General features: G+C 44.5%; 1 protein-coding gene across 2 annotated transcripts in view; it reads left to right on the forward strand.

Moving 5' to 3' along the window:
* The first annotated feature begins 264 nt into the window (after nt 1–264).
* PIP4K2A (phosphatidylinositol-5-phosphate 4-kinase type 2 alpha) overlaps nt 265–27,492 on the forward strand; it is a 156,868-nt gene continuing 129,640 nt past the window's right edge. For both annotated transcript variants that reach the window (XR_013975049.1, XM_080917749.1), the window contains exon 1: nt 265–518. Coding sequence is in view for 1 of the 2 variants with exons in the window: in XM_080917749.1 (XP_080773875.1) it covers nt 375–518 (144 nt within the window). In the remaining variant the exon portion in view is untranslated. The remainder of the gene's footprint in view (nt 519–27,492) is intronic.

Here is a 27,492-nt window from a genome sequence, read left to right on the forward strand (position 1 = left end):
TAGAACTGCTTAACGGTCCGGCATCCGCATCCGCCCCGCCCGTCGGCGCCGCTGCCCCGCCTGCCTCTGCGTCATGACGCCGGCGCCCAACGCGGAAGCCGCCGGCCGCCTGGACCAGCCGCGGGCTGTGCGCCGAGCCGCGACGGGCGGGAGCCGGGCGGGGGCGCGAGGCGAGCGCAGCTGCAGCCTAGGCGGCTGAGCGCGCGGAGCGGGCGGAGCGAGCGCCCAGGACCGAGCGCGGGCGGAGCGGGGCTGGAGCAGGCGCGCAGCAGCGGCCGCCCCTGGGGATGCGGCTGCCTCCCCGGGCTGGCGTGTAGGGAGGGCGGGTCCCCGGCCTCGGTGGCGCGGCGGTGGAGGGGACGGAGACAGCGGCCATGGCGACCCCCGGCAACCTGGGGTCCTCTGTCCTGGCGAGCAAGACCAAGACGAAGAAGAAGCATTTCGTGGCTCAGAAAGTGAAGCTGTTCCGGGCCAGCGACCCGCTGCTCAGCGTGCTCATGTGGGGGGTCAACCATTCGGTAAGGATCCTCTGCGGCGCGCTCCTCTCGCTCCTCCGGATCAGCCTCCGGGTTCTGTTCCTTCTGCTGCAGCGGTGGCAGGGCGGGGACCTCTAGCCGGCTGGCTCGGCCGGTCCCGGGCCCTCTGACCACTCTCCTCTTCGGGTACCCCTAGCCCCCACGACATGTGTCCGCCTTCTGGGTTCCTTCCGCGGCTCTTGCGCTCCCCTTGGAACCCAGGGAGGGTGCGGGATGAGAAGCATTCTCTGTGCTGTGCTTCTGAGCTTCCCCGCGCCTGTCCTGCCCCGCATCCGTCCTCCTCGCCGGTCGGTGCTCGCTGCCTGGGAAGTGGGAAGTTTGTGCGAGGACTGACTCCGTCTCAGATATCGGTCCCGGCGGGGGACTGTTCAGGGCCCAGTCGGCAGGATCGCTCCACTAGTCTGGGACTGATGGGCCCTCCTGTGCTGAGCCGGTGGGCAGGTGTACCTGTCCCTGTCAGGAAGCGTCCGGAGGTTCTTGGCGAAAGGACTGAAGTGAACCAGAAGATTTTGGGCGGCAGCTTGAGAGCTTAGCTTTCTTTTTTCCTTTAAAGGCAGTATTGTCAGACTCTAAGAGGATTTTTCTTCTTCTTCTTCTTCTTCTTCTTTTTTTTCTCTTTGCAAAGAAAAAAAAAAGGCAATGTAAATATGGCCCCGGTGCTCTTCATCCCTTCCCACGTCGCTCGGCTGCTGTGCCCTTTCCAGATCTCCTGGCGGGGAGTCTTCATCCCTCCCTCCTCCTTGCTTCCCCTCTCCTTGGGGAGCCAGGCAGAAGTCACCGACTGCGGAAGGGCGGCCTTGGTGGTGACAGCCGGAGGGGGTCCCGGCAGGCGCGGGTTCGAGGTGGTCTAGAGTTAATTACATCCATTTGGGAGGTTGTTTAAAAGGCTGGCGGGGAGCGCGTTGGGGAGGTTAGCGCACCGCCTGGGATGCAAGGAAGCGCGAGGCTGCGGACTCTGCGGACTGCGGTGTGGGGGGCTGAAATAGCCGCCTGCTGATCTGACTGGCGAGAAAACTCCTGCAGCTTTAATCTACTTAGATGGGATCAGGAAACCTGATAGGCGCTGTTGGCTGAGCCATGAAAGTTTCAATGAGCTTGTGAATTTTGACCATGACCTTACCCATTGCAGTCAGCCAGCTTCGGAGGCAGAGCTTGAGCCTGCTGCTCTGCTTTTTATTTCTGTGGATGCCCTGGTGTCCTTTTCAGCATAATAGAAGTGACAGAAAGCCAGCGTGGCTTTTGCTCTCTCAAATTAACAGTTGTTTAAATTGGCTCAGTCTCTTTTATTTATAGTTTTTACCCCCAAGCGGAATTAGAGAAGGGTGAAGCAATATGAAGATGATTCTGTTTACCTGGAACGATTTAAAGAATTGAGAACTGGTTATTTTCTATTACTTTACTGCCAGATCTACCGACGTTCATTTTACCGACGTCTTTAGCTATTAGGAATGTCAACTGTTAAAACCGCAGACAGCAATGCACCTCCCCCCCCCAAGTTTTATCTCAGAAAGTAAAATTACAGTTTTCCATTGTCATAAGCCTTTCATTTATGTTTGATTTTTGTAAAGTTGTTGTTGTTGTTGTTGTTGTTTATGTTACAATTAGCAGTTTCCTAATTACTGCAGCTGGACACGGCAAATGGTAACTACCAGTTGGGCGTGGACCCATGTTTACCGGCCCCCTTTTAATCTTTTGGAGTTGTGGTGTTTTGGTCAGGAGTGTTCGGATGTGTGGGTCTAGATTTAATTTAATACAGTAGTAGTAACAGTCTGCTGCTGGGGCGGGGGTGGGGTGAGGGGAGTGACTGAGAATGCCTGACTTCCAGGCTACTTCAGAAAAAGAGCTTCACTGTAACATTTGTTGCTACCTTGTGTTTATTTTTGAGTTGCTACATTTGTTTTCCAGTTACTCGACTTGGAATATACAGAATGGATGATGGTAGGAACGTGGAGTGTTACTTTCTATTGCTCTCAAGAACAGTTATTAATTCTAAGTCTATACACTGCCAGCATAGTGTATCTTGTAAGCATGTTATTAATTCAACACATACCAGCACATGCTGAGCCCGCCACAGTGGGGAGGGTTGCTAAAATGTCTCTCCTTATTGTCGGCCTGCCTTTATTTTGAGAAATTTGAGTTGACATAAGACAGTTATGTTTCTTCATTTTTCTAATTTTTAAAAAAATAATACCCCGCCATCATGCTTAAAAGTCATGTACTTCTGGTTGTTTTTATTTTAGGAAATGATTATTGGTACTCTGAAGATGTTTAACCATGTTTTTTTTTTTTTTTTTGTGTGTGTACCAAAGTTTATGGAATAATATTTAAATAAGTAAATTCAAATAATCAATAATGAGCATTATATAAATGCAGACATTTGAGAAAGCATGGCAGAGAGGCAGATAATTCAAGTCAGAGCATTTTCCTGGTAATTCTAATGGAACTAGGATTACCAAGGGGAATCTTACCATGGGCATAACAATTTTTTTTTTCTTTTAAAATTCCATCAGACTTTTTATTGGATATTTAAAGCAACCATAGATTTGGAGCACTGAGGGAAAACATACATTTTTATCACATAAGCTTCTTGTGGTAGAACAGGGGCCTCCTCTTTGTACTGTAGCAAAACAAAACAAAACAAAAACCCCAACAGGAAACAACCCACTGAGTCTGTGTTTGAATCCTTTAACTGTGACTACTCACCTTGGCATATTAACCAGTTTTGGGGATCAGTGTTTGTACCTGGGAAATTTGATTGCTGGACTAGATGAGTTGTAATTTGTTTTTAATTTGATGACTTACTTATTTCTACAGCTTAATAGTTGAATAGCATCACATTAAGAGTCCTAGAGTACGCAGTGACCTTTGGGGGTTTTCCAAAGCCTAGACTGGAAGAGGAGGAAATCTGTGGTGATTTTTAGGACACTGAACTGAGTTTGCCAGGTTGATTGTAGCTGAACTTCTTTGCTGTCTATTAAATCAAAGTCTGTCTGATTGAAATGTAGAAACTTATAATTAAAGTGAAAACTTTCTAGATCATTGTAGTGGTAATGAAAAAAATCTTGATTTGGACGCTGCTCAGTGTAGAGAATAAGCCAGCCATTGTGCGTTTAATTTGATACGTTACTGCTTTCTAACTTAAAATCTCCATCAGTGAGTGGATCCGTGCCAATTTTTATTTTAAGCATTTTAAGCAGAGAATATAATTGAATACATAAAGGAAAAGATGACTTAAGGCAGCAGTTTTATCTTGTTACATTTGAAATTAAACTAAAAATGATCGGGCAGTTAGCTTCTCAAAGCAGCATTTTAATAGTACAGGGAGTATGTCGAATGCTATGAGCCAAGACTTGTTTTAAATAGATATTCTAAAAGATTTTTATGGACTTTGAAATGTGAGCTCATTGGAAATTAGTATTTCAAACCCTATTTAGATAGGTGAAGGAAGACACCATGCTATCTGTACAAAGAAACTTATGTAGAACAAATACGGTTTTTAGAAATAGCCACTTTATTGCTATTAAAGCATTGTGGCCTCAACCATAGAAACACAAATAAGTTATGGGAAAATCTTATGTATTGTGGGAATTTTGGAGATAGTCGCAGTATAAGGGAGGATGGGAGTCAGAACATGGTAAGAACCAGGTACTTTAGTACAGTCTGACTTTCCTCTCCAAAAGGATGGTCTGTTTCCCAGTATAGGCCTGGAAATACCACCGAAGATCGTGACTTGTCTGGATTCAATCAGTTAGTTAGAAAGTATACAGAAAAAGAGCCCCTAGAGAGGTTCCTAAGAGCTGGGTGGGCGGTGAGGCCACCATCTGCCCTAGGAATAGAGTTGGTGTTGATCTTCATGTCTGTGGGATCTTCTCAGGCCAGCTTCTGACAACACCCTTGACATGTGTGGATTAGAGAATGCACAGTTTTCCATGTGGGGCATCTGAAACATGCATTTTATTTTCAGCAAGGTGGGGACTGAAGATAGGTAATATAGTACTCCAGAACTGTAATTTCTTCTGGATTCCATGGATTGATATTTGGATATAGAGAAAAGATGGAGGAGGCTAGGTTCAAAATGATGTGGGTTCCTATGGAATGATAATGATGGAAGATGGCATGATGTGGTAATTAAAATATGAAGAAGCTAGGTATCAGACAGAGCTCATTGAGTGGAACCCCTCCGCCATGCGTTCCAGAGCCAGACCCACACCATTCCCCTTACTTTGCAGAGGAAAGAGAACCAGTCACACATGGCAGCTTACTATTAAGGTGGTGGCTTAGTGTTCCCTTCAGAGATGTAATTATTATCTTCCTAGACCCTAATCAAACACCTTATCATGTCTTTAGTGTTCAGAATGCTGCCCCAAGGCAGGAGGATCCACTACGTCATTACAAAGACTGCCAACAAGAACCGTAATAAACCAACAGAATTGATAGAACATGTGTTCCTCCCAAGCAGTTAATTTTTCCAGAATGCACTTAAAATACATAAGTTGACACTGACAGGGGTTGGTGCGATTTGGCAGGATGGTTTGTGGTCAGGCTGGTTAGGATCAATGCCTGCTTCATTGTTCATGGTTTTTTTCAGCAGCTGGTTTACCCACTTGTCTCAGTTTATCCTTAATATGGATGGTTGCCTCAAGGAACTGTTTTGAGGGTTCAATGAGACAATATATCCAAAGCCCAGTGGTAGTAATCGGGATTCATTAAATGATTCCTTAAACTGACCAAATTTAAAAGCAATTTTGTAGGCTATAATTTGTGGATGATAGCTTTATCTGTTCCCATCGTAGCTCCCAAATAATCGACACAAAGATCTGTTACATTTATTAGCAAGCCTTAAGCATTCTGACTGGGCAGATGTGCATTTATTCTAACCCTCTAAGTTATCTACATCCTGGCCATGGCCTCATTTTACTAGTAGTTTGAGTCTTACCCTGGCTTGTTCCATTTGTGTGTCCTCTTGGTGAATCCCTTGGTGACCTCTCATCATGACTCCTGGACCTTCTGCCTCATGGCCACCCCTCCCTTCTTTCCTAATGGTCATTCTTGCTTTTTCTTTCTCCTGGGATCCTCAACTGAGTTTGGAAGTCCAGCCTTCTCATCTTCTCTGCCCAGTCATAACCCGAGTCAGCTCTTTATTGACCAGTCAGAGATGATAGATAATTTTTACATGACATTGAGACCAGAGATGCTTGACCATGCCGTGGTCTGGACTGTATACAGATGTCTGGGCATAGAAATCAGCATCTGAATACACGGTGCACAAGACCAACCACACAACACAGTAATGTAGGATGTAGATTGAAAGTCCCTTAAGCAGGAAGGTAAATGACTTAGAATAGCTTTAGGAAGTCCCTGAAACTGATTAGATTCATTAGACTCATTCACTAGAGTAAACAATAAAAGTCAAGAATTCTTCCCAGACAAAGTTAATCTGAGCTGCAGTGCAGACTCTGAGATTTGACTAGCTGCAGAGAAGGAGCAGAAGCAATTTGGAAGGGATTTAGACTAACTGAGGCACCAGGAGAGGACACTCTAACCTGTTGAGCTCTGGGTGTGCAATGTTTCAGGTTCCTGGCTTTGTGAGCTGTTACACATGCTGGGGTGGGCCTTGGTGGTGCTGCTCTCTGAGTCATTTCTGTTCCTCTAAGTAAGTCCTCATCCATATTTCTGTAAGCAATCCCAATAAAACTCACTGGTTCATCATATTGGACTTTGGTGGTATCCCTTGGTCTGTCACGGGTTCTTCATCTGGGATGAATAGATGTCTCCCCAGATGTAAGATCTCAATGTTCCCTGTCATGGTGTTTATGGATATGTCCTCTGAAACTATAAAAATAGAGCCTAATTAAATGCTCATTTTTGTAAGTTACCTTGGTCATGGTGTCTCCACAGCAATAGAAAAGTAACTAACACAGGCATCAAGGTATGGATCATTTACTATTCTCATTGCTGTGAGAAAATTCCTGCAAAAAGCAATTGAAGGTATTACAGGATTTGGCTCAGAGTTCAAGGTGACAGTATAGCATATTGGGGAAGACATGGTGTCGGGAGCACGGGGAGACAATCACATCAAGTCTAATTAAGACCTAGGGAGAAATGAATGGTGGTTGACTGAGTCTGAGACCAAGCCCATAGTGCTGTCTACCTTCAGGGTAGATCTCTTCTCAATGAAGCCTTCCTGGAAACAGAGACGCCCTTGTAGATACAACTCAACGTCTCTTTCCATGGTGATTCAAAATCTTGTCTTGCTGACAGTGATTAACCACCAAAGGGTGCCATAGTTTGGGAAGGGGAATGGAGCACAGTGGGGTTTTGAGAGAAGGACAGAGGGATAAGAAGAAAGAGGAAACAAGAAACAAAGTGAGGGAATATGCTCCAGAGAGTGCAGCTTGTGCACCTCCAGGGATGGAGGGAGGGCGATAGTAAGATTAATGACCAGAAGTATCAGTGAGTGAAATCCCTGCTCCTTCTGGAAGATTGAGAACAGAAGGTGAGAAATGCCATTCAACATAGGCATGTTTTTATCTCTTTCTTACTGTTTATCCCTCGATTCAGCCATATTTCCTTGTTTCTATGCTGTTGCTAAAGCCTTTTAGCTACGGTCTTTGTATTTATTTTTAATCACCATTTTCTTAATTTATTGCTCCATGGAGCCCTATGGTAGTGAGAGAAAGGCACTATTCCCGTCTCAGAATAATGCTCTTAAATGAGTCCTGTGGAGTCCATGGACTCTTCAGGGATTCAGGGAGCCTAGTGAAGAACACCTTCCATGGATAAGGTGAGTGTAGGGAGATGATGTAAGCAGCAGTGTGCGGAATGAGGAACTGGAGGATTCATGAACTGCTACACTGAATGCTGGGTCAGTGTGGGATTTTGACCTGTATCTTAGCCCTAGGAGCAGGAGTCTGTTATCATTTCTTTTAGAACTTTCTTACACAGTTCCTAGTGTTAAAAGCTGTTCTTGGGTAGACAAATCATGAACTGCTGATATTGGATAAAACTGTTTGAAAACACCTTTTTCTCATGACAGAGGAAAAAAAACCATTGATATGCGGAAAGCATGTGGGCAGAGATAAATATATGATCTATTCATAGAAAAATGTTATTGAGAGTCTTAAGACAGTAACGTACTGTGTTGGTCAGAATTTTTGTCACCGTGATAACTAACAAGCTAAAATGAGAGTAACAGCCACAAGGAAGAAAGACTTACTTTGGCTCATGATGCTTTGGGTCAAGGGAGGCAGTGTAGAGAGCTTGGGGCCAATGCTACCCACCTCATGGCCTCCTGGAAGCAGAGTGGGAGAACAGTAAGCGGCAAGGGCCAAAATACCCCCTTCAAAAGCATGATCTTAACAATCGACCCCACTTTTTACAACTAGGCCTGTTCTTTTTGCTATTTTGTGAGTTCTTCTTTCTTCTTCCCTTCTTCACCCTTTTTCTTCCATCTTTCAATCCCCTAGCGCTAGATAAGGGAGAAAAAGATAGAGGGGAAAGGAAAGAGATCCCTAAATAAGGTCAGGGGTCAGAAAGGGGACAAAGTTATTGTTAGATTACTTCCTGTAGATTGAGGCATCAAGTTACTTGGGGCAAGTTTGATCTTCTTTGTCAGGATATCTAATTACTTACTTTTTATTTTCCTTGTACACCACCACTTAGATCAACAGCAACCAACCAGTAACATACCCTGCCTTTCAGGGCCATTTATGTACCTTCTGAAAAGTCCCCAGAACTCCAGACATCACCAATTGCAGAAACTGTCTGCATCTGGCAAAATCACCCCAACCCCCCAGAGCACGAGGCAAATCATAGTCAGCCACCCCATATCCCACACTGTTGAATCTACTGGGGCCTTTGTGATTTAACCGTCTCACCTCTGGACACAAAGCCTCAGTCATCTTCTAGGCTAGTCAGAATTAACCATCACTCCGCAAAGTTACAGTTGTCTGTCTGTCTTCTTTAAAGGTTTGGTTTGGCTCACAGTTTCAGGTTTTTTAAAAATAAATTATGTAATTACTGTGATGTGTATGTGGCATGTGTATGTGATTTTCCCCTCCACCTTTGCACAGGCTCCAGGGATGAATATCAGGTGGCCAGGCTTCTTTGACAAGCAGCTTTTACTCTCTGAGCTATGCCATCCCATATTAGGTGTCTCAGTTATAAATATTCATAACTTTTCAGGTGGAATTAGGTAGGAGCTGGGTTGTGGTCTGGAGCCTCTTGTGTAATAGCACTTCACATGGAGGTAGTGACGTGTGCAGTTAGGATAGGTGTTCTTCGTCTTGCACGGGGTTAAGTCCTGATAAACCTAGCACAACTGAATATATCCTGAGTGTGTTCACTACTTCTAGGCATTGTAGCTCAGCCTAGCCAGAACACTCAGACTTGACTACATTTAGGCAAGATTGTGTCTTAGTTAATTTTCCTGTTGCTGTGATAAAATACCCTGACCCCCCCCCCCCCCAAAAAAAAAGGGCAACTTGAGGAGTGTTTCTGCTTACCATTCTGTGTTACATCACTGCAGGGAGACATGGAGGCAGGAGCTTGAGGTAGTTGGCCTTATTGTATCCATAGTTAGAAGTAGAGAGGTCTGACTGCTTGTACCTAGCCGACTTCCTTTTACACACTCTAGGATCTCAGCCTAGGGAATGATGCCACTCACAGTGGGTGGGTCTTCTTGTCTCAAATTAGTCAGGAAAACCCCATATAAGAAACCCAGAGACTGTTCTAAGAAGTATTTCTAGATCTTATTGGGATCAATCATCATACAATCTAAGAAAGAGTCTTTGTTGTTGAAATAAGGTCTTGACTATTATGTACTTTATTGAATGCAGTCTAAAAGTGAAGACTGAAACAGGCATATGAGTATGTTTTATACAGTTGGAGGTTGGAAAATTGTAAGTCATCTTTGCACTGTACTTGTAAAATTCCTAAGTAGCTGCTGGTACACATTCTTAGTAAATGGTAGCTTCCATTAATATTTTAAAAACACTATGAGTGCTAAGATATACTAAGTTATTAGGTCATAAATAAGTTGTTACTTTAGGCTCATGGTCTCAGATTGCCATTGTATTTGGTATTATGTATCTGTGGGTTATTGTGAGTTTGCCTTATTCTGCTTTTATTCTAATGGTAATACTGATTCTTCAAGACCTGGTTGTCCCAGAGATAGGAGAGTCTTCAGGTAGACCCAAGTGACAAATAATGCTATGTGACCTTGCCCCCGGGTTATTTCTGATTGATGAATAAAGATGCCAACAGCCAATAGCTGGGCAGAAGAAATGTAGGTGGATTTTAGAGATTCCTGGCTGTAGGAAAACCACGGGAGTGGGGAGAAGAAGGCCAGTGGGGGAGAAGCTGCCATGGATTAAAAGTCATCAAAACGTGGTTCCAATGAGGGCTGGCCAGTTGGAGTTAAGAGCAGCCCAAATGAAACACAGTAAATAATAATTTGCGGTTATTGATAGAAAAATCGATAGAAAAGTAAGTTCTAATAGCATAGAGGGTAGATATCTATGCAGTCTTGTGCTGTTTAAGGCTTATTGTCAATAATATAAGCTGTGTGTCTTTTATCTGGGAACTAGATGATTAAGCTCCAAATTGGGATTAAAAATTCCTATAAGCTATGAATCTTTATTTTAGAATTTTCCATCTGTCCCAGCTTTGCTTTATCTATTTTGTTACTGTGTCCATATTTTTAATCTCTAATGCCTCCACTAGTGAGTAGGTGATGAGAGGTGTCAAAATCTAATTCACATTCATTAACTATAACTTATATGAGCTATTGAATCTACATTCCTCTTTTCTTTTTTCTCTTCTTTTCTTTTCTTTTTTTTTCTTTCCCTTTTAACCCAAGAGACACCTCCAGCACTTCAGCTGCAAATTGAACATGTTATGGGCCCTACCTTCAAATCACCCAGAGCCTCAGGGAAAGCAGAGTAGGACAGGCACATGCACATATACCTGGGTGTAATGGAGGCTGTCAAGCAGCGTGGGAGGAGCTTCAGCCAGGGATGCAAAGGCCCAGAGGCTCACACTTGCACAGAAGGCTGTATGGCTGAAGCAGAGAGAAGAAAAAAAAGGGGGAAATGGTAGGAAGCTGGCTGGATCCTGATTGCTTCTGTTTGGGGGCTTGACCAACACTTTCTGAGGGGTGATGTTGAGGGGATCGTAAAGATTAAGGGGACTATCCTGGTTACAGAAGATGGAAAAGGGCCAGCCGCTGGCAGAGGTGACAGGAGGAGAGGGAGTGGTCTTGCCTTGCCACTGGGGATCACAGAACAGCACACTAGCCATTACCGAAGAAACTGTTGGGCCTCCTGGAACACAATGGGCATTTTAACTAGCAGGCACTTTGTCAATAGTTTGGAAAAGCACCAACAAGGGCACTCTGCTTTCAAGCCCTCTCTCGGCTCCGTGGTGTGCCCCAGAGCTGATGGGAAGGCTACAGATTACCCTCAGAAGTAAGGCCTTACCACAGGAGCTTGTTGCTCTCCTTTCTTTCTTTGAGGAACTGGATATAAAATATACAGGCAAAGAAAGGCTCCTCTGCCAAGAAGATTGAAAGCCAAGGGGTGAGTTGTGGGAATTGTCAGGAGGTGGCTAGAAAACTGCTTTGGGCTTTGATTTGAAGAGATAAAAATTGGTGTTAGAAAAGCTCGCAGTACTGACAGGGCCGCTTGGTTTTTTATGTGAATCTTTCCACCGGCACTCACCCTCCATGGTACATTCTGTACTGTTTGAAATAATTTCTTCCCTTCTTCTCCACAGACTCACATTGTGTCTCTTAGTTCTACAGAGATTGTCAGTGTGGGTTCTTTCCACTGTGCCCCTCCCCCAGTATGTCTGTAAGCATGCCGGGAGCTGCCTACTTTGGTAGGTACGAGACACACACTGTTGTCTTGATTTCAGTTAATAACCTTCAATTCAGTTTCTCTGTAGCCACGTGTGGCTGGCTAGTGGCTACAGGTTGGACGTTGTAGCTGAGGCGTATTCCTTCAGGTGATGTTGGCTATTCTAGACATCTTCATCCCAGGTAACCGCACAGAAGCTCCCGCTGTCACCTCTTGTCCTCTGTGGCTGCAGTGTCCACATCCACCAGCCTTGATCTGAATGTTCCATCCCCATTTTCGTAGGCCACGTTTTTCCTCCTGTGATGGTTAATCCCAGTCATTGCCTGGACATAGTCTAAAGTCCTTGGAGACACAGGTCCAGGCACGTCCCTGAGTGATGTTCCTGGGCAAGTGAGCCACTGGCCATGCCTGTGATATCTCCTTCCCAGTGTTTGTGCTTTGGATCCTGGGTACTGTAAAAGGAGAAAGGGAGCTGAGTGGCAGCCATGTGTTCTCTGTCTTGAGCACTCTGCTCAGTTTCTCACCTTCCTGTGTGAAGCCTGTGCCTTTACCTCTGTAAACAGACCACCGTCTCCACGTGTATTCACACTAAGTGCCCAGTGCTGAGCTCCAGTGTCTTCAGTACTCTCTGCCCACCTTTGAAGTGAGTCCAGCTCCTGTATAGAGTACGAGATGCACTTCTGACCTGCACACCAGCCCCCCACTTAAGCAGTTAACCCTTCCGCAGACTCCCACGGCACGGGGAAGACTTAGACTGTTTTTTCCCATGGCTCTTCTGTTGCTTAATTTTCTCATTGTTGTGAGCAATTTAAGGGAAAGATTTATTTTGGTTCAGGGTTTGCCAGGGAAGATAGAAAAAACAGGAAAGGGAGAGCAGCTCAAGGCTGTGGTGATAGTGAGGCTGCTTGTACACATCTTGGATGAGAGGGAGGGATAGTGGGGGAGATGGATAGTGGGGGTGCAGGGGCATGCAGACTCAGACACACAGACACACCAAAACCAGAAGTGGGGTTTGGCTGTGTAACTGTCAGCCCTTCCGCTGACCCCCACACATTTGATACATCTAGGACCTACCCGTACAGGTTCCACAGCTTCCCTAAACATCAGGTACCAACAGCTGGGGATCAGGTTTTCAAACACACACACAGCCTGTGGGGACATTGTACATCCAGTCATATCATCTCTTGCTGCTTGCTGGCCTGGCCCCACTCCCCTCCTTGCCCTCACTGGTTCCCTCCCTCTGCTTCTTCTGCTCTGCAGTCACATGGGAGTAGCCACAGCCATGTTTTCTGGGTCCTTAAGCAACCATAGAACTTCAGTGTGAATTTCCTCTTAGTCTAACTACACTGCTCTTCCCTAGGTCCTCACATGGTTCCTGTGCAGATGGCCCCTCTAACCAAATGCAAGTTATATAGCAATCTAACATGCTTTTCCTTTTTCTCCATGACAGACAGTGTCTAAAACAATTGCTTACACGTATATTATTAATCTCTCAAACAAATTTGGTAATTTGCAGAGAATGAAAAATTTGTCATATATATGCTCTACACTGAAAAAGTGCCTTATATAGAATTGGTACTCAAAAAACAAAAAAATACCGATGGGTGAATTGTCCATCCGTCCCCAACGGGTATCCCAGGAGCCCTTCCGTATGCAGTTCTCATCACCGTGGGAGGTTGGGTGATGATTGAGCACAGTACTAGAACATTCTGCGGAGCTGAGCTAGTTGCACAGTGTGGTGGGAGCTGCTGCTGCACGGTGGTAAGAGGGGTGGGAACCACAGGGCCAGACCCAAGGAGGAGCTGCGTTCAGAGAGCAGGCAGGAGCTTTGCCTTGGCCCGGGAACAGAGAGATTTCCAAGAAGCAACTTGCTCAGGCTGGCAGAAGCACAAGGCCCACCAAGTGAAGTGTGTGTCAACTGAAGTTGTTGCTAAGTAAATGACGTTATTGTGCGGCAGAGTCACAGTGCATTGTCCTCATGACTTGCTCCATGGAGTTTGAATCTCTGGAGGCCTTCAGCCACATCTCTAAAATGCCCCATCCTCAAAAGATGCGCTCTACGTTATATGTTATATTACTGGGTGTTGTCTACAGTGTGGCGTTTGATGGGTCTTCCCAGACTCCTGTCGCCACAGCTCCTTGTTCTTCATGGCTGCGATCTGCCCATTTCTCCTGGACAGTCACTGAGAGAAGAGTTCTTGAATCTTGGGGTGGAAGTGAGACTCATGAAAGGGTATTATTTTTGTCACGTGTCTCTGGGAGACTCTCTGTGACTTCGAACACACCTATGTGTGTGTGAATGAGTGTGTCAGATCCTGGAGTTACAGACAGTTGTGAGTTGCCATGTGAGTGCTGAGATTTGAACATGGGTCCCCTGGAAGAGTCGTCAGTGCTCTCAAACCACTGAGCTATCTCTCCAGCCCCAAGAGTGTAGTCTTTAACAAAGCCACATGGAAAAGGGGTTTCTTGGTAGACTCCACTTTTTGGTTGGGTACTAGGCTCTGCCCTGAGTTTCCATATACATTGTATGTCAAGAACAGTCACTTTGGCTTTGGCAGGCCACCTCTCCTGCTACCTTGGGTTTTAAATGCCTTTAAGGTGTCTCTGATAGCAGAATTAGAATCTCGGCTCTGCCCCGTCCCCTCCTATTCTTCCCCTCTGGACCCAGGCTAGGGTTACAAGCTTGGGGAACCAGCTGCATCTTAGTTCACTTTCTGTTCCTGTGACTTAACAGTATAACCAAAAGCAACTTTGAGAGGAAAGGGTTTATTTTAGTTTATAGTTGACTGCAGCAGAAGCCATGGAGAAGTGCTACTTTCTGCTTTGTTCCTCATGGCTCACCCAGTTTGCTTTCTTACCCCAGGACCACTTGTCCAGGGGTAGTACCAACCAACAGTGGGCTGTTCCTTTCACACATCCGTAATTATGCAAGAGAACACCTTGCCTATAGGCAGCTGATGGAGGCATTGTCTCACCTGAGGTCTATCTTCTTAGATGGCTCTAGCTTCTAGCTTCTAGGTTCTAGCTTAGGCTGTCTTCTTAATGGCCTCTGGGAACTCAGGTCTTCATGCATGCATGGCAGGCACTTTACTGACTGGGCTCCAGCCCCACCCCTATTTGCTAGTGACCCTTTATCTGTTAAGTCTGTCAAGACCTCTTCTTAACATCATTGTTGTGGAGGGAAAAGAAATCTTGGCTTTCTCAACTATGTGCATATTTCAGTGCATCATAATTCTTTATTTTCCCTCATTTTCAACCCAAGCCAACTGCCTGTGGGTGTGTTGTTAAGAGGGGAATGGCAAGTGACTGTGACGGATAAGTCCACCCTGTATTAGGCAGGGAGCCTAGGCATTCAAAACCATCCCAAGGATTCCTACAGATTATACCGGAGGCGGGGAAATTTTATTACCCTTTCAAGAATATAATAGTGTTGGCTTTAGTGTGCCTAAGATCGATGCCTGTTGATGATAAGGGGGATCGCTGTTGTGGCTCAGCACTTCTTTGCCTCTGTGCCTGAGCCGGACATCATGGCAATGCAGGGTCATAGCAGAGAACAGTTGTCCACCTTAAGCGAACAGGAAGGAGAGAGCAGCAGGAAGGGAAGTGGCTTGGAGTCCTGCACCTCAGTGACCCACCTTCGCTTGTTAGCCCTGCCTGCTAAAGTCTGGGAAACCTAAAATAGCTACCAGCCGGACATGAAGTATTCAGAACATGAGGGGAGACCTTTCTGATTCTAACATAACATATTCTTTTCCCCCTTTTATCGGCAGGAGACGTGTTTTCTGGCTCTGGGTCTGCTGCAGGAGGAAGCTTCTCTGATGATGACTGAGCAAGGCCCTGGTATAGGAGTATAGCAGAGTATCTTTAGGAGTCAGTTCATTGCTACATTCTTTTAGCAGAAGTATTTGGTCCCCCGCCCTACAGTCTACATTATCTAGTTTTAGGTTCTTGGGCCCAAGCGGTGTCCGGTTTGGGTTCTGTCTCATGGAGTGAGCCTTAAGTCAAACCAGATATCCTACAAGCTTTGTGCAACTGTTGCACTAGCATTTTTTGCAGCCAGTGACATCGTAGGTCAGAGGATTTATGGCTGAGCTGGTGCTTAGGTTTCTTTGGTAGTGATCAGAACACTTTCCTGTTTCAGTAAATATTAAAAAGATGGCTTAGCCTTTTATCGTCCCTGCAGTCTCACTCCGTGGATGCAACTCCTGTGTGGAGCTGAGCATACGCCATGTGGTCCCCACACCACTTGGCGCTCCAGACCACTTCTAAGAACTCTGACTCGGTTCACTCTACTGCCCCTGCTGCTTCTGACCCGGGTGGATACAACCACCCCAGCATGTTGTTTTCTCTTACTTCCCCTTGGGGTGTTGTTGCTAAGCCTTAGACACACACATTCCAACTCTGGTGGGCTTTATGTGTTCTGCCACTACACTCTTTGAACTCAATTAAGCAGTCACATCAAAGAACACACCAAACTACTCTGATCCAATAGGTATAATTTGCTAACCTAGATAAGTCAAATGATCTTGTACAATTCCATCTTTTATAAAACATCCATAACAGCCTTGTTTATGAAGAGCTGTGCTGAGAGAAACAAACATCGGCCTCCATCTTCATTCCTCTTGGAATCCCTTCTCTCTTCCCCGTTTCTCTATCCCCCCCCCCCAACCACCTACCTCTCCCGTGTTCAATCATGTATCCTGTACCAAAGATGTTAGCACTAAGTGGTAAAGGCTCCATGTAGCCAGAAGCTTGACCTTCTCTATATCCAGTGAGTCAAAACAAATATTATTAACCAAAACTTTAAGATAAGTTATTTTTTTTTATTCCACACAAATTTCTTATCCATTTATTATGTATTAGATGCTGATCAAGGCCTTAAAAAGAGTGGCAAAGTCTTTGCTTTGTAGGGAGGTAGTCTACATTCTGACTGAGAAGATAGGTAGGGACTGTAGGGTGGGAAATAGATGGGTTCCGAGAACTGTAAATTTGGTGGCGTATAACAGTGTGACAGTGACTAATCAGAGTATCAAAAGGCAAGTGGGAGGAGGGAAGCCTGACCAGCACCCTTCCCTTGCTCACACCCCCCCCCCCCCCACAGATCAGGACCCAAAGCAGCTTTGCTTTCTCTTGGATTACTGTGGTCTCTAATCTATGCACATACTCGTCATGGTGTGTATGTGTGTGCATGCATGTGTGTGTGTTTGTATGCACGAGTACATGTGTGTATGTGTGCATACATGTGTGTATGTGTGTGCATGCATGTGTGTGTGTTTGTATGCACGAGTACATGTGTGTATGTGTGCACACACACTGTGTGTGTGTGTGTGTGTGTGTGTAATGTATGTGCATTGCATATGTAATTTATGTGTACTGCATGAACACCTGGTACCCTCAAAAACCGTATAAGAGAGTCAGGTTCCCTGGAATTAGGGTTACAGACAGTTGTGAGGCACCATGTGGATGATGGGTAGTTGGACAGCCAGTGCTCTGGGCCACTGAGCCATCTTCCAGTCCCCTTCTACTTTTATAGCTTAGTCATTTGCATTTTTAAGCCCATTCTCCTGTTTAAATGGTTTCTGTTTACACTTGTTTCTGTCGGCTTGGTCCCTTATGACTTGAATCCCATTTCCTTTCACAGTTTGGTGTTGTTTGTAATTATTCAGAGTATTGTTTGTAATAAGCCTTGGGTTGGTTGTTGCTTTGAAGGTTCAGTAGCAGTGAACCCTAAGGCTGCGCTCTCTACAGTGCCACATAAAGGCCCTGGCTCTGGGAATAGGTGGGAGCTGACTTTAGCATTGGCTTGTGCACATCATGTCCAGTGCTACCCTAGCGGGCTAGGCCCAGCAATGCAGAGCTCACAGCTCATAGGGAGCTGGCTTCTTGTGTGTTCAGAGGGCCGTGTGTGACACTGCTCCACTTGCCTGTCTTTCTCCGGCCATGTATCAAGCATTCCTCATCTCAGGTTCCCAGAGGGAGCCATCCTTGTTACTCTGACAAAATACCCAAGCAAGGCAACGTAATGTCATGGTAATTATCTAATCTCAAATGGGGTTTCTACCCTGCCTTTAAGCATTTAGCTCCCAGATAAAAGTCACACAACTTTTATATTTAGAGCTGGGCAGACATCTATCCTCTAAGTTATTGGAATCTACTTCCCCATCAGCAACCCCCAGTTAATAACTTGCCATGTTCCATCTGGGCAGCTCTTAACTCCAGTTGGCCAGCCCTCATGGCCATGTTTTCATGACTCTCTAGGCATTGTCATTCACCAGTCAGGGGTAACACATTATATAGCATCACTTGGGTCTACATACATGTGGATTCACACCTCTCTGGGGGCAACCAGGCCTTGGGGGCCAGTATTTATCATTACAATACATAGCAAAAGACCAAACCTCAACAACTAAGGAAGACTTTGCTTTTGGCTCATTGTTTTGGGACACTTCCATTACGGCAGGGAAACTGAGGCTGCAGTATCACGAGGCAGCTGGTTACATTACATCTGTGGTTGGGAAGCAGAGAGTGAATACTGGTACTTGGCTCACTTTTGCTGTTTTATACACTCCAGTACCCCCCGCCCCCTGCCCCTCACGTTTCGGGTAGGTTTTCCCACTCCAGTTAACCCAGTCTAGAAACATTCTGACAGACACACACACTTGAGTGAGTCTAGACCCTGTTCAGATGACAATATTAACCCATCACGTCAAGTCTCTGTATTCTTAAAGGAGCTTTCAAGAGGCACACTTGCTAGAAAGAATCTTGGCAGATTTGGTTCTGTTATGAAGTCTCCCTTGACCCATGCTTGTATGCATACAAACTGATGTATAGAAGATAGGAAAGAGGGAGATATAGCCAGTGATATAGGAATCCATCTTCACAGTTCCCTTTGACTCCACCTTTCAGTGCCTCTGAGTAGTAGGAGCTGCGTGCAAAGCGCTTCCGCAGTGAGGAAGGAGGCTCTTGGCAGAGCAGATCGTGCACCTTGCTCAGCTACACATGGCTTTTCTCCTGCTACTGTGCCAGTGTCGGGCATTCCATCTCGAAATATGTTTTTAGAGCTTTGTGTGTGTGTTTTTTTTTTGGGTAGTTTTTTATTTTCATTCTGGTGATGGAGTTCTATAAATTTTAATGGTCTCCCTAAAATTTGGGGTGTGTGTGTGTGTGTGTGTGTGTGTGTGTGTGTGTCTGTGTCTGTGTGTGTGTGTGTGTGTGTGTGTGTGTGTGTAGAATTTAAAGCGTTTGGGGAATACACAGATTACATCATAGGAGAAGGGTTCACATTTATGGATTATTGTCATCAGCTGTATCCCCAACCTGGCATTCTTACAAACACACACAGACATGGTTGTTGGTTGTTTGGTTGGTTAGTTGTTGGTTGGTTAGTTGTTGGTTGATTGATTGCTTGGTTGGTTGGTTAGTTGGTTGGTTGGTTAGTTGGTTGGTTGGTTAGTTGGTTGGTTGGTTGGTTGGCTGGTTAGTTGGTTGGTTAGTTGGTTGGTTGGTTAGTTGGTTGGCTGGTTGGTTGGTTGGTTAGTTGTTAGTTGGTTCCATGGGCTGGAGGCCTTGCTGTCTGAAGTAATAATCCCTTGCCTAAAATGTGTGGAGATACACTGTGAACATGAACATTTAAATGCGTGGAGACACACTCTAAACATGAATGAGTTTTTAAAGGATTCAGCCTGGGGAACTGGGACCCTGACCATGTGTCTGCTGTAAAAGTGCTCTACCATCAGGCTCCACCTCTAACCTGGAAACAGTTCCTTATGGGCCCTTTGAATTTCTCTGGGAAGCTTGCTCCCTGCCCTTCCAGGTTCTCCACTTCCTGAGTATATTCGATCTCTCATGGGTGAACTCATGCCCCTCTGTGCTGTGTAATCCACCACCTCCTTCAGCATCTACCCTTGCAGCAAGTGTCCATTTGGAGCAGAACTCAGTTATGAATTAGGTCTTGTTTGCACCCAGGCAACAAGTCCAAGTGCGTTGGTATAGAAAGGTCTCTGCAGCAATGATTATGATAAACCAACGAGGTGCTTTTTTTTCCCCCACATTAAGCCAACACAGGAAAAGAGCTGTGAACTTAAGTGACATTCTAAGATGGGAAAGAAAAAGATGAGGAGAAGCTAACGCATCTTTGTCATGTTCGTCCCCTTTAAGCTTAAAAGCTCTGAGTGAGTGTTTGAGCTAGTCTATAGCTAGTGGGGATTATTTTTTAATGTGTATTATAGAAATATTGTTAGGGAGTGTTACAAGTATATTTTTATGTGTCTTTAAGTGATGTGCTCACGTAATTTAAATAGAATTTAAATTTTACTGTGTATCACTATGTGGGATATTTTCTAAGAAACGTGAAAGTGCATATAAGTGTAACTATAAAGAATAATTACTGTAACCACCCCCCACACAGCAAAAAGTGCAGTGTCTCACTGTTTCTTCCCAGCATCTTTCATAGCACTGAGATTATATTGTCTTTGTATTTTCTTATCTTCTTGTGTATTTTTCACAATGAAACTGTAGTTTTTTTGTTTTGTTTTGTTTTGACAAAAACCAATCTCATTTTATAGCCCAGGCTAGCCTAATGCATCAGGCTGGTTCACAGAGATCTGCTCTTCTTTGCCTTTCAAGCTGTGTGCTACTATACTCTGCAGATTTTAACTTTTAATGCATAGTTTTATGCTAAGGAAGGTTTCATATTCTGTCCATTGGTTCCAGCCTTTACTGTTGTAAGTCTTGCTGCTGTCTGTGTAACATTTATTTTGTATTGACTGACTCCCTAGGACACAGCGTCCTTCATGGGAATTACCTGATGAAAATGTGGGCATACTACGAGGTCCTGACATGTGCTGCCATGTTCTAAAAAGATGTCTCCAGTCTTAGAGTAAAATGGGGTTAACTTCTTCACCCTATGTTTTGCTTTGAATATTTCAAAGTTGAACAACAGGGCCTCTAGTAAAGGATACCTTCTGTTTATGTATGGCATATCTTTTGCTATAGTTTTCTATCTATAATGACCTCCAAAAGCCTAGTGTTACCAGCTATAGCACTGTGTGGGTGATGGTGAAGAATTTAGCAAGTACCGGATAAGAGGAAGTATGTGGTGCATACCATAGAAGGAGATTTTGTGGCCCTGATTCCTTTTCTCTTTAGTTTCTGCTCTTTTCCCAGATGCCAGGTAGAAATAGTCCATCGTGTTGAATCTGCTCCATAAGCCCAGAGTCGTCAGATAACCACAAACCAATAACTCTTCCTTACTCTGAAGTTTATTAATTTATATATTTAGTCACAGGGATGCAAGGCTAACTCAGACTCTGAGCTCTCTCTTCTTAGGAATTTTCTCCAGCTTATCAAAACTGGAACATATGTGTGTGCTGAGAGTATCAGGGCTGGAGGTATGAGCTCTGCTTCCAGGAAAGCAACCTGGCCTAGAGGCGGACAGTGAGTAGAAGCTGCTCATGTGTTCTTTCTGGGTTCTCTTGGAGACTCTGGGGTTCTTTGAAACATAAAGCCAGCCCCACTCCCTTCTGCCTGCCTGCCTGCCTTCCTTCCTTCCTTCCTTCCTTCCTCTCTCTTTCATTCATTCATTTGTTCTGTGTGTTGGGTGGTTAGTTGTCTACACAAAAGCAACAAGACTAAACATGCACATTTCTTCACGGAAGCCCGGCGTGACACTTCTTGGAGAGGACAGTGGCGGGCAGATATCAGCCTGAGATTGATAACTTTCCAGGCAGATGGTGCCTGGACCTTAGAAGGATGTTGGCAGCATTTACAGTTGGCATATGTCACACACATCACATAGCCTAAGCCTGTGTGGCATGTATTGAACTCAGGCCTGAGCATTTGGTGGCAGGGGTTTGTAGCTGGCAAGTCAGCCTGGCCACTCAGCTCTGCACCCGACCCTTGCATGACTCAGATGGAAATGTTCTGAAAATTTAACACGACATCCTTTTGGGTCCATAATTAGAGTGTGTGTATTTGTTTTCAGAGGTTGGATGCTGTCATCTCTCTGTAGTCCTGTCAGCCTTGGCTGTTTGATTTGGTATGTGCCTGCTATGTTAGATACATCATCTGATATTAAGGTAGTCATCTGACACCACAGCCCCCTCCCCAAGCCTGGCCTGGCCAGACAAGGAAGGGGAAACAGTGAGAAAGGCAAGTTCATGCTTATAGACCAAAGCTCCTTGGAGTTCCACGCCTCCAGTGTGAGGATGTGTTGCTACAACCTGGGAACTGTCATTATCACTCTCAAGAATCTAATATGGGCTTTGAAAGCCTAAAGGGCTCTATTTAAAGCCCTTGGAAAACTTCTTTATAGAAATTGAACCTTAATTGATTTTTAAAAATTTTTAAATTTAATTTAATTAAAACCTTTTCATTTTATCTGTATGGGCATTTTGCCTGCATGTGTCTCTGAGTACCGTGAATGTGCCTGGGGTTTGCAGAGGCCAGAATAGGACATGTGATCCTCTGGATCTGGATTTATAGTTAGAGTGAGCTTCCATGTGGGTTCTGGCAGTCAAACTTGAGTCCTCAGAGAGTAGCCAGAGCTCTAACCAGCAGCACCATCTCTCCAGCCCCCTGATTCTTATTTTTTATAGTTTAAAATTAAATAAAAACAAAACTAAAACTAACATATAAAAGACGGTAGTATATTTTTAGCTTGGATAATTTTAATAAAGAATTATACCTTATTCTGTTATCACTTAAAAATACAAATGTTGGCATAAAACAGACCATAATAGGCTCTGGTAAGCTGGGAACTTTCCAATGTGAGCGACTTAGGTACCTTTTTATTAATTTTAAAACAGAATCTTAAAAGTGACAGGTGTTAATCTCCTGTGAAATTTCTATGTTTAAGAGGTAGAAACAAGAGTGGACCTGTTTCCTCCTGCAAGACTTCCAGAAATCCTCAGAACCAAGGAATGGATCATTTTCCCTTTAGCTGAAATGATCAAATGCTACTTTAAACATATTTCCATTTTTGATCTTCAAAGCAAGATATCATTGAAGGACTCAATTGACCGGACTACTTATATGAAGAAAAGACCATGTGACGGCGTGTTGTCTATAGCAGAAAGCTTTTCTTAGAACTTTGAGATACACCAACTGAGAACCCAGACAAGGCTGACACCAGTAGACTAATGTGTAAGGGGGAGAAGCCCAGGAGTCTCAGCCCTCGACAGAGAACTACAGGCAACTAAGGGAAAGTTGTGAATGGAAGAAATTGTCTTCCCCAGGGAAGAGCACAGCAATTGGTTATCCTATACCAAATGGTCAGCCCTGTGGAGAATATTTTGCAGTCAAACTGTAACTTGAACCAAAAAGATAGCTCAGTTTTATGACATGCAGCCTAAATCAAGGCTGCTGGTGCATTTTAAATGCAGAGTTTCCTGCTGTTTTTGTTACATTTGTTTGTTTATCTTAGTGTTTCTAAATCTTCCTAAAGCTTCATCCCTTTAATACAGTTCCTCATGTTGTGGTGACCCCCAATCTATAGAATTTTATTATGAATTCAACTGTAATTTTCTTACTGTTGTGAATTGTAAAATAAATATTTGAAATGCAGGATATCTGATACACAACCAAAGAGGTCATGACCCACAGGTTGAGAACCAGTCATTTATTTAGTATGTGCACGGAGTGAGGCACGTGTGCCTTCATGTGTGTGGTGTTGGAGAACAACATGCAAGAGTTTCTACCATGTGGGACTTGGGAGACTGAGCTCAGGTCATCAGGACAGCAGCACCAAATGAGCCATCTCACAGACTCAGTTCTCATTTTTTAGGGCAACATTATCTAGAAGTGGGTGTTCTGATAGCTTCTTCTTGTGCCTGATAGATTGTCTTGCTTATTTCTCTTCCTGAGGCACCCCTCGGGGGACTTTCAGACTTAGTGTGTAAATGAAGAGGTGACTGCATGAGTGCCTCTTACCATACCAGGTTCTGGATTTGTTTCAAATGTCATTAAAAAAAAAAAAAAAAAAAAAAAAAAAAGAAGAAGAAGAAGAAGAAGAAGAAGAAGACGGTTCTTGTGGACTACTTCTCCATCTCTTCATTCTTTAGATGAGACCATGGACAGAAATTTTGGGACATCATTCAACAGTGGAAGCAGGGCTGGACCATGCTTGTGTGCACGCTGTATTCTTCTGTGGGTAGTGTGTTGATAACTCTTCAGCTGCTAACTAGTTGCTGGAGTCTGACTTCCTGAGGTCAAGTTTCCTTCTCACATTTCCTGGCTCAGTGTCTAAGCATATGTTCTTGTTAGGACCTGATTCTTTTTTTTTTTTTTTTTTTGCTTCCTTCATGTTAGTGACATAATGTGTCATCTAGCCAGGACTGAACTGGATAGTGTTTTTATTGATAGACCCTCATTACCCAAGAAGTAGCTAAGATGCCAACGTGCACTTGTAGAATCTGGAATCAGCCTTAGGAAAATACAAAATGTTGCTTTTATTTCCTCAGATGAATTGATGAAAGCCATACCCAAGCTTAGTGAGAACATGGCTTGGGCTAAGCCCAGAGCTTTTCCTTCTTTGTTGTAACTACCCTAGCTGCTAGCCTCCATATGATCTAATCTTCCAAGCTGAGTGATTCAATCTGACTTCTCTTGGCCTCTGACTGAATTGCTCTGCCTAGCTTCATGCCAACTTTGGCAATATGTTCTAATCATCTGGCTCCTTTGCATTCTGTGGCTTGTTCTGTTTTCACCTGTGTCTAGCTTGTTCTCTCTGTAACCTGTCTCTCTAAAACTGTCTCAGTAAAACTGCCATACATGTACAATACCACCACCTACTACACTACCTTTTTTCTCTCTCTCCAGTTAAGTAGCCTTTCTTCTTCTGCTGTTCTCATGTAAATTGAACGTATTCTATCTTTGACCTTCTTTCAAATTCTTTCTCTGATTTGCCACTTGTCTGCCCCTCACTTTCAGACATGGCTGCTTCTTTCTGCAAACTAACCTTATTGTCATTGTTAGAGATGAAGGTGTGTACTACAGGCTTGTCTATATTCCAGCCAGCTCCTACTGTAACCCAGGGTGTGTCCACGTATCTTTGGATGTCATCTTTTGTCAGAGCAGCAATGTTGCTAGATTAAAATATCTCTACAGGAAGAGACTGAGAAATCACTCAATATAACCCTCAGAGCCCCCGAAGTCAGTGCTGTGCATTAAACAAGATTTGTTGAGGAAAAGACTTAACAAGATATGTTAAGAGGAAGTGTTTATTAAGAATATTCTATACTACATTCATCTTGTATAGTCTGCTGTGGCTTTTAGACACCTTTCCCTTGTCTCAGGCACAGACAGTTTCTGATGTGTTGCTCAGACTGCCAGGACCAAGGACCAGTCTCACTGTGGTTCAGAGATGCTTTGAGCAGCTCTTTCCTTATTAGAGATAAGTTCTCCACAAATCTTGCTGTTAAGAAATTAGAATCACCAAGGGTAGCAATAGAGCAGACAGTAGAAATAGTAGAGGGACTCTAATGGAGTGTGGGAAGTGGGAACTATTTATGCTCTCAAAACAAAGAACAAAAAGTGATACATAGACAGAGATTTTTATAAGAAGTAGTAAAAATTTTGAAAAAAGTTAAGGAGCTAGAAATCTAAACAGGAATATTTAGAGCAGTGGTTCTCAACCTTCTGAAAGCTCCAACCTCTTAATGCAGTTCCTCATTCTGTAGTGACCCCAATTATAAAATTATTTTTGTTACTACTTTGTAACAGAAAATTTTCTACTGTTATTAATCATGATAGAAATATCTGTGTTTCCCAATAGTCTTGGGTGGCCTCTGTGATAGGGTCATTTGACCTTCCCCTCAGGGGTCAAAACCCACAAATAGAAAAACTAATGTGCTAGAGGAAAACCTCTTTTTTTTTTTTTTTTTTTTTAATAAGAACATAAACAGAGTTTTAAGGCAGAACCCCAGGGTAGGGAAAATGGAGGTTTGGATATGGATGGCCACATTAGAAGCTCAGATAAAGGGGTCTGGTTACCACAGCTCTGTCTTCAGGTTAAATAAAGAATTGTGGCATGGGGCTAGTAGGGTTCGAGGCAGTGTAACTCTGGTCAGGGTCTGACCAGGCCAGCCATTGTTTTAGCCCTGGCTCTGCAGATTTTCTGTGTCATTACCATCCTTAGGGAAGGCAGTCTGGCTAGGAGATGGCTCCTGACACAGCACCCTTCCTCATCCTGATTGCCCTCCATGATCCATTTCCGCAGGCTGGGTTCTTTCTAGATTCAAGGCGACGGCAAGCTCAGATGGTTACTTATCTTTGTGCCATGTGGGTCCAAGGGAGCAGTTACTGCTTTTTAGCAAAGGCAGTTTCTCAGGACCATTTTGTGAAAGTGCTTGTGCAAGGGAATACACCAGACTGGAAAGGAGAACAGGAGAAAGGAGAAGAAAGGAAAAGGGGGGGAGAGAGAGAGAGAGAGAGAGAGAGAGAGAGAGAGAGAGAGAGAGAGAGAGATGAATTGATGCTTTGACTATGGCCCTTAAACAAACACCCTAGATTTCAAAGATTCCAGGGTTTCAGGCAGGATGGCCCTGACCACGCTTACATGACATTCCTAGCTTCCTGTTTGTTAAGCAGGGGATGCCATGCCTCTTCTGTGGGGGACCACAGAGAACCAAGTGCCTCAGTCCTTACTCTGAGCTAGTCGGGCAGGGAGATTTTTCTCTCAGTGCCCCACAGCCCCTTTGTGCTCTTGCCCCATTTGACAACCCTTTGTTGTTTTCTCCTTGTTTAGAGGAAATGCAAATTGTTGATTTCAAAAGTCATAGCAGCCAAAATGACTGGGCACAACACTGACCAGCCCCCCCCCCCCGAAAAAAAGCTGACATTGGAGCCAGACTCTTTAAAATTGTAGCCCTGCCATTTGCTGTGGACAAAGCACCTAGGTTTTCTCCTCCCTGAAGAGGGTGTTGTGTGGTCACAGCACAGAATGAGTCAAGGTTCTGAGGCAAGTGTCCCCAGGGTGTTGGCAGGGCATTGGCAGGGCTGATGGTAGTGGCCCCTAGGTTTCTTCTTTGTTATTTGTATCCTTTGTAGGGAACCTCTCAGAAGGAGTTTTGTGATCGTCCCTGGGGGTTGGAGGGAGGAGGAATGGGGGTGTGTGAATGAGTCAGCTACTCCCTTTTGGAGTGAGCTCAGTGGAACTGATGATGCTTTTATTGACTGGTGGCAAACAGTCCAGCAAAGTACCCACAACTTGTGACTTAGGAACTGATAGACCCTCTCAGGTCCTGGCGGGTCTTTCTGTGTGGCCGTGGGCAAGCCAGTGAGCCTGTCAGTCTGTGTCTCCGTTTTCTGTTGTGAGGAGAGCACATAGCTCTCAGGGCTGTCCCCCCCCCCCCCCCACTTAACCAAAATAAGGGAATTTTGAGTTTAGAGGCAATGAGACTCAGAGCCCTTAGAACCCTGGCTGGCACATACCCATCCTCTTCGTTACTATGCTACTGCTGCTGTCGTAAGAATGAGGTCACGATGAATACAGGTTTAAAGAAATGCCTCCTTAGACTAAAGCCTCTTCTTGGATAAACAGTTGGCTGGCCATCTTTATTCTTTCTGTGGGATTCCAACCTTAAAACTGGTGAGCACTTTCTAGCACTACTTAGGGTTGTTTTGATGGTGGCCCTGCTCTCACACAGCAACACTCAGCTGGGGAACATGCTATAGGTCTTACCGAAGCTGTGGTGAGGCTCCTGCAGTCACCTTAGGTTCATCTGCTCTTTCAGTGGAATTCGTTCATGTGTTGCTCACATTTCCAAGTGGAAACCACATATTCCTTATCTGTCGTGCACACTAAGGTGTGCCCCCATGTGTGATGTTCATCTTTGGTGCTATAGCAGCCTGGCAGAGCAGTGCATTTTTTTTTTTTTTTTTGTTTTGTAGAAAAATATTTTTAGATATGAAGGGCCTCTCTAATCAGTTGGGAGTCCACTCAGTACGCATCAGAAGTGTGTACACACTGGTTTGCTGTGGGGAAATGAAGGGGACTGGGTGGGGGTTGTGGAACCTCCCCAGAAAGAACAAAATGATAGGTGCGTGCTTTTGAACTTTATAGGCAGAATGGGGCTGACAAGATGCTCTGCAGTTATGAGCAC

This window comes from Micromys minutus (genome assembly GCF_963924665.1).
Source record: "Micromys minutus genome assembly, chromosome: 6".
NCBI lineage: Eukaryota > Metazoa > Chordata > Mammalia > Rodentia > Muridae > Micromys > Micromys minutus.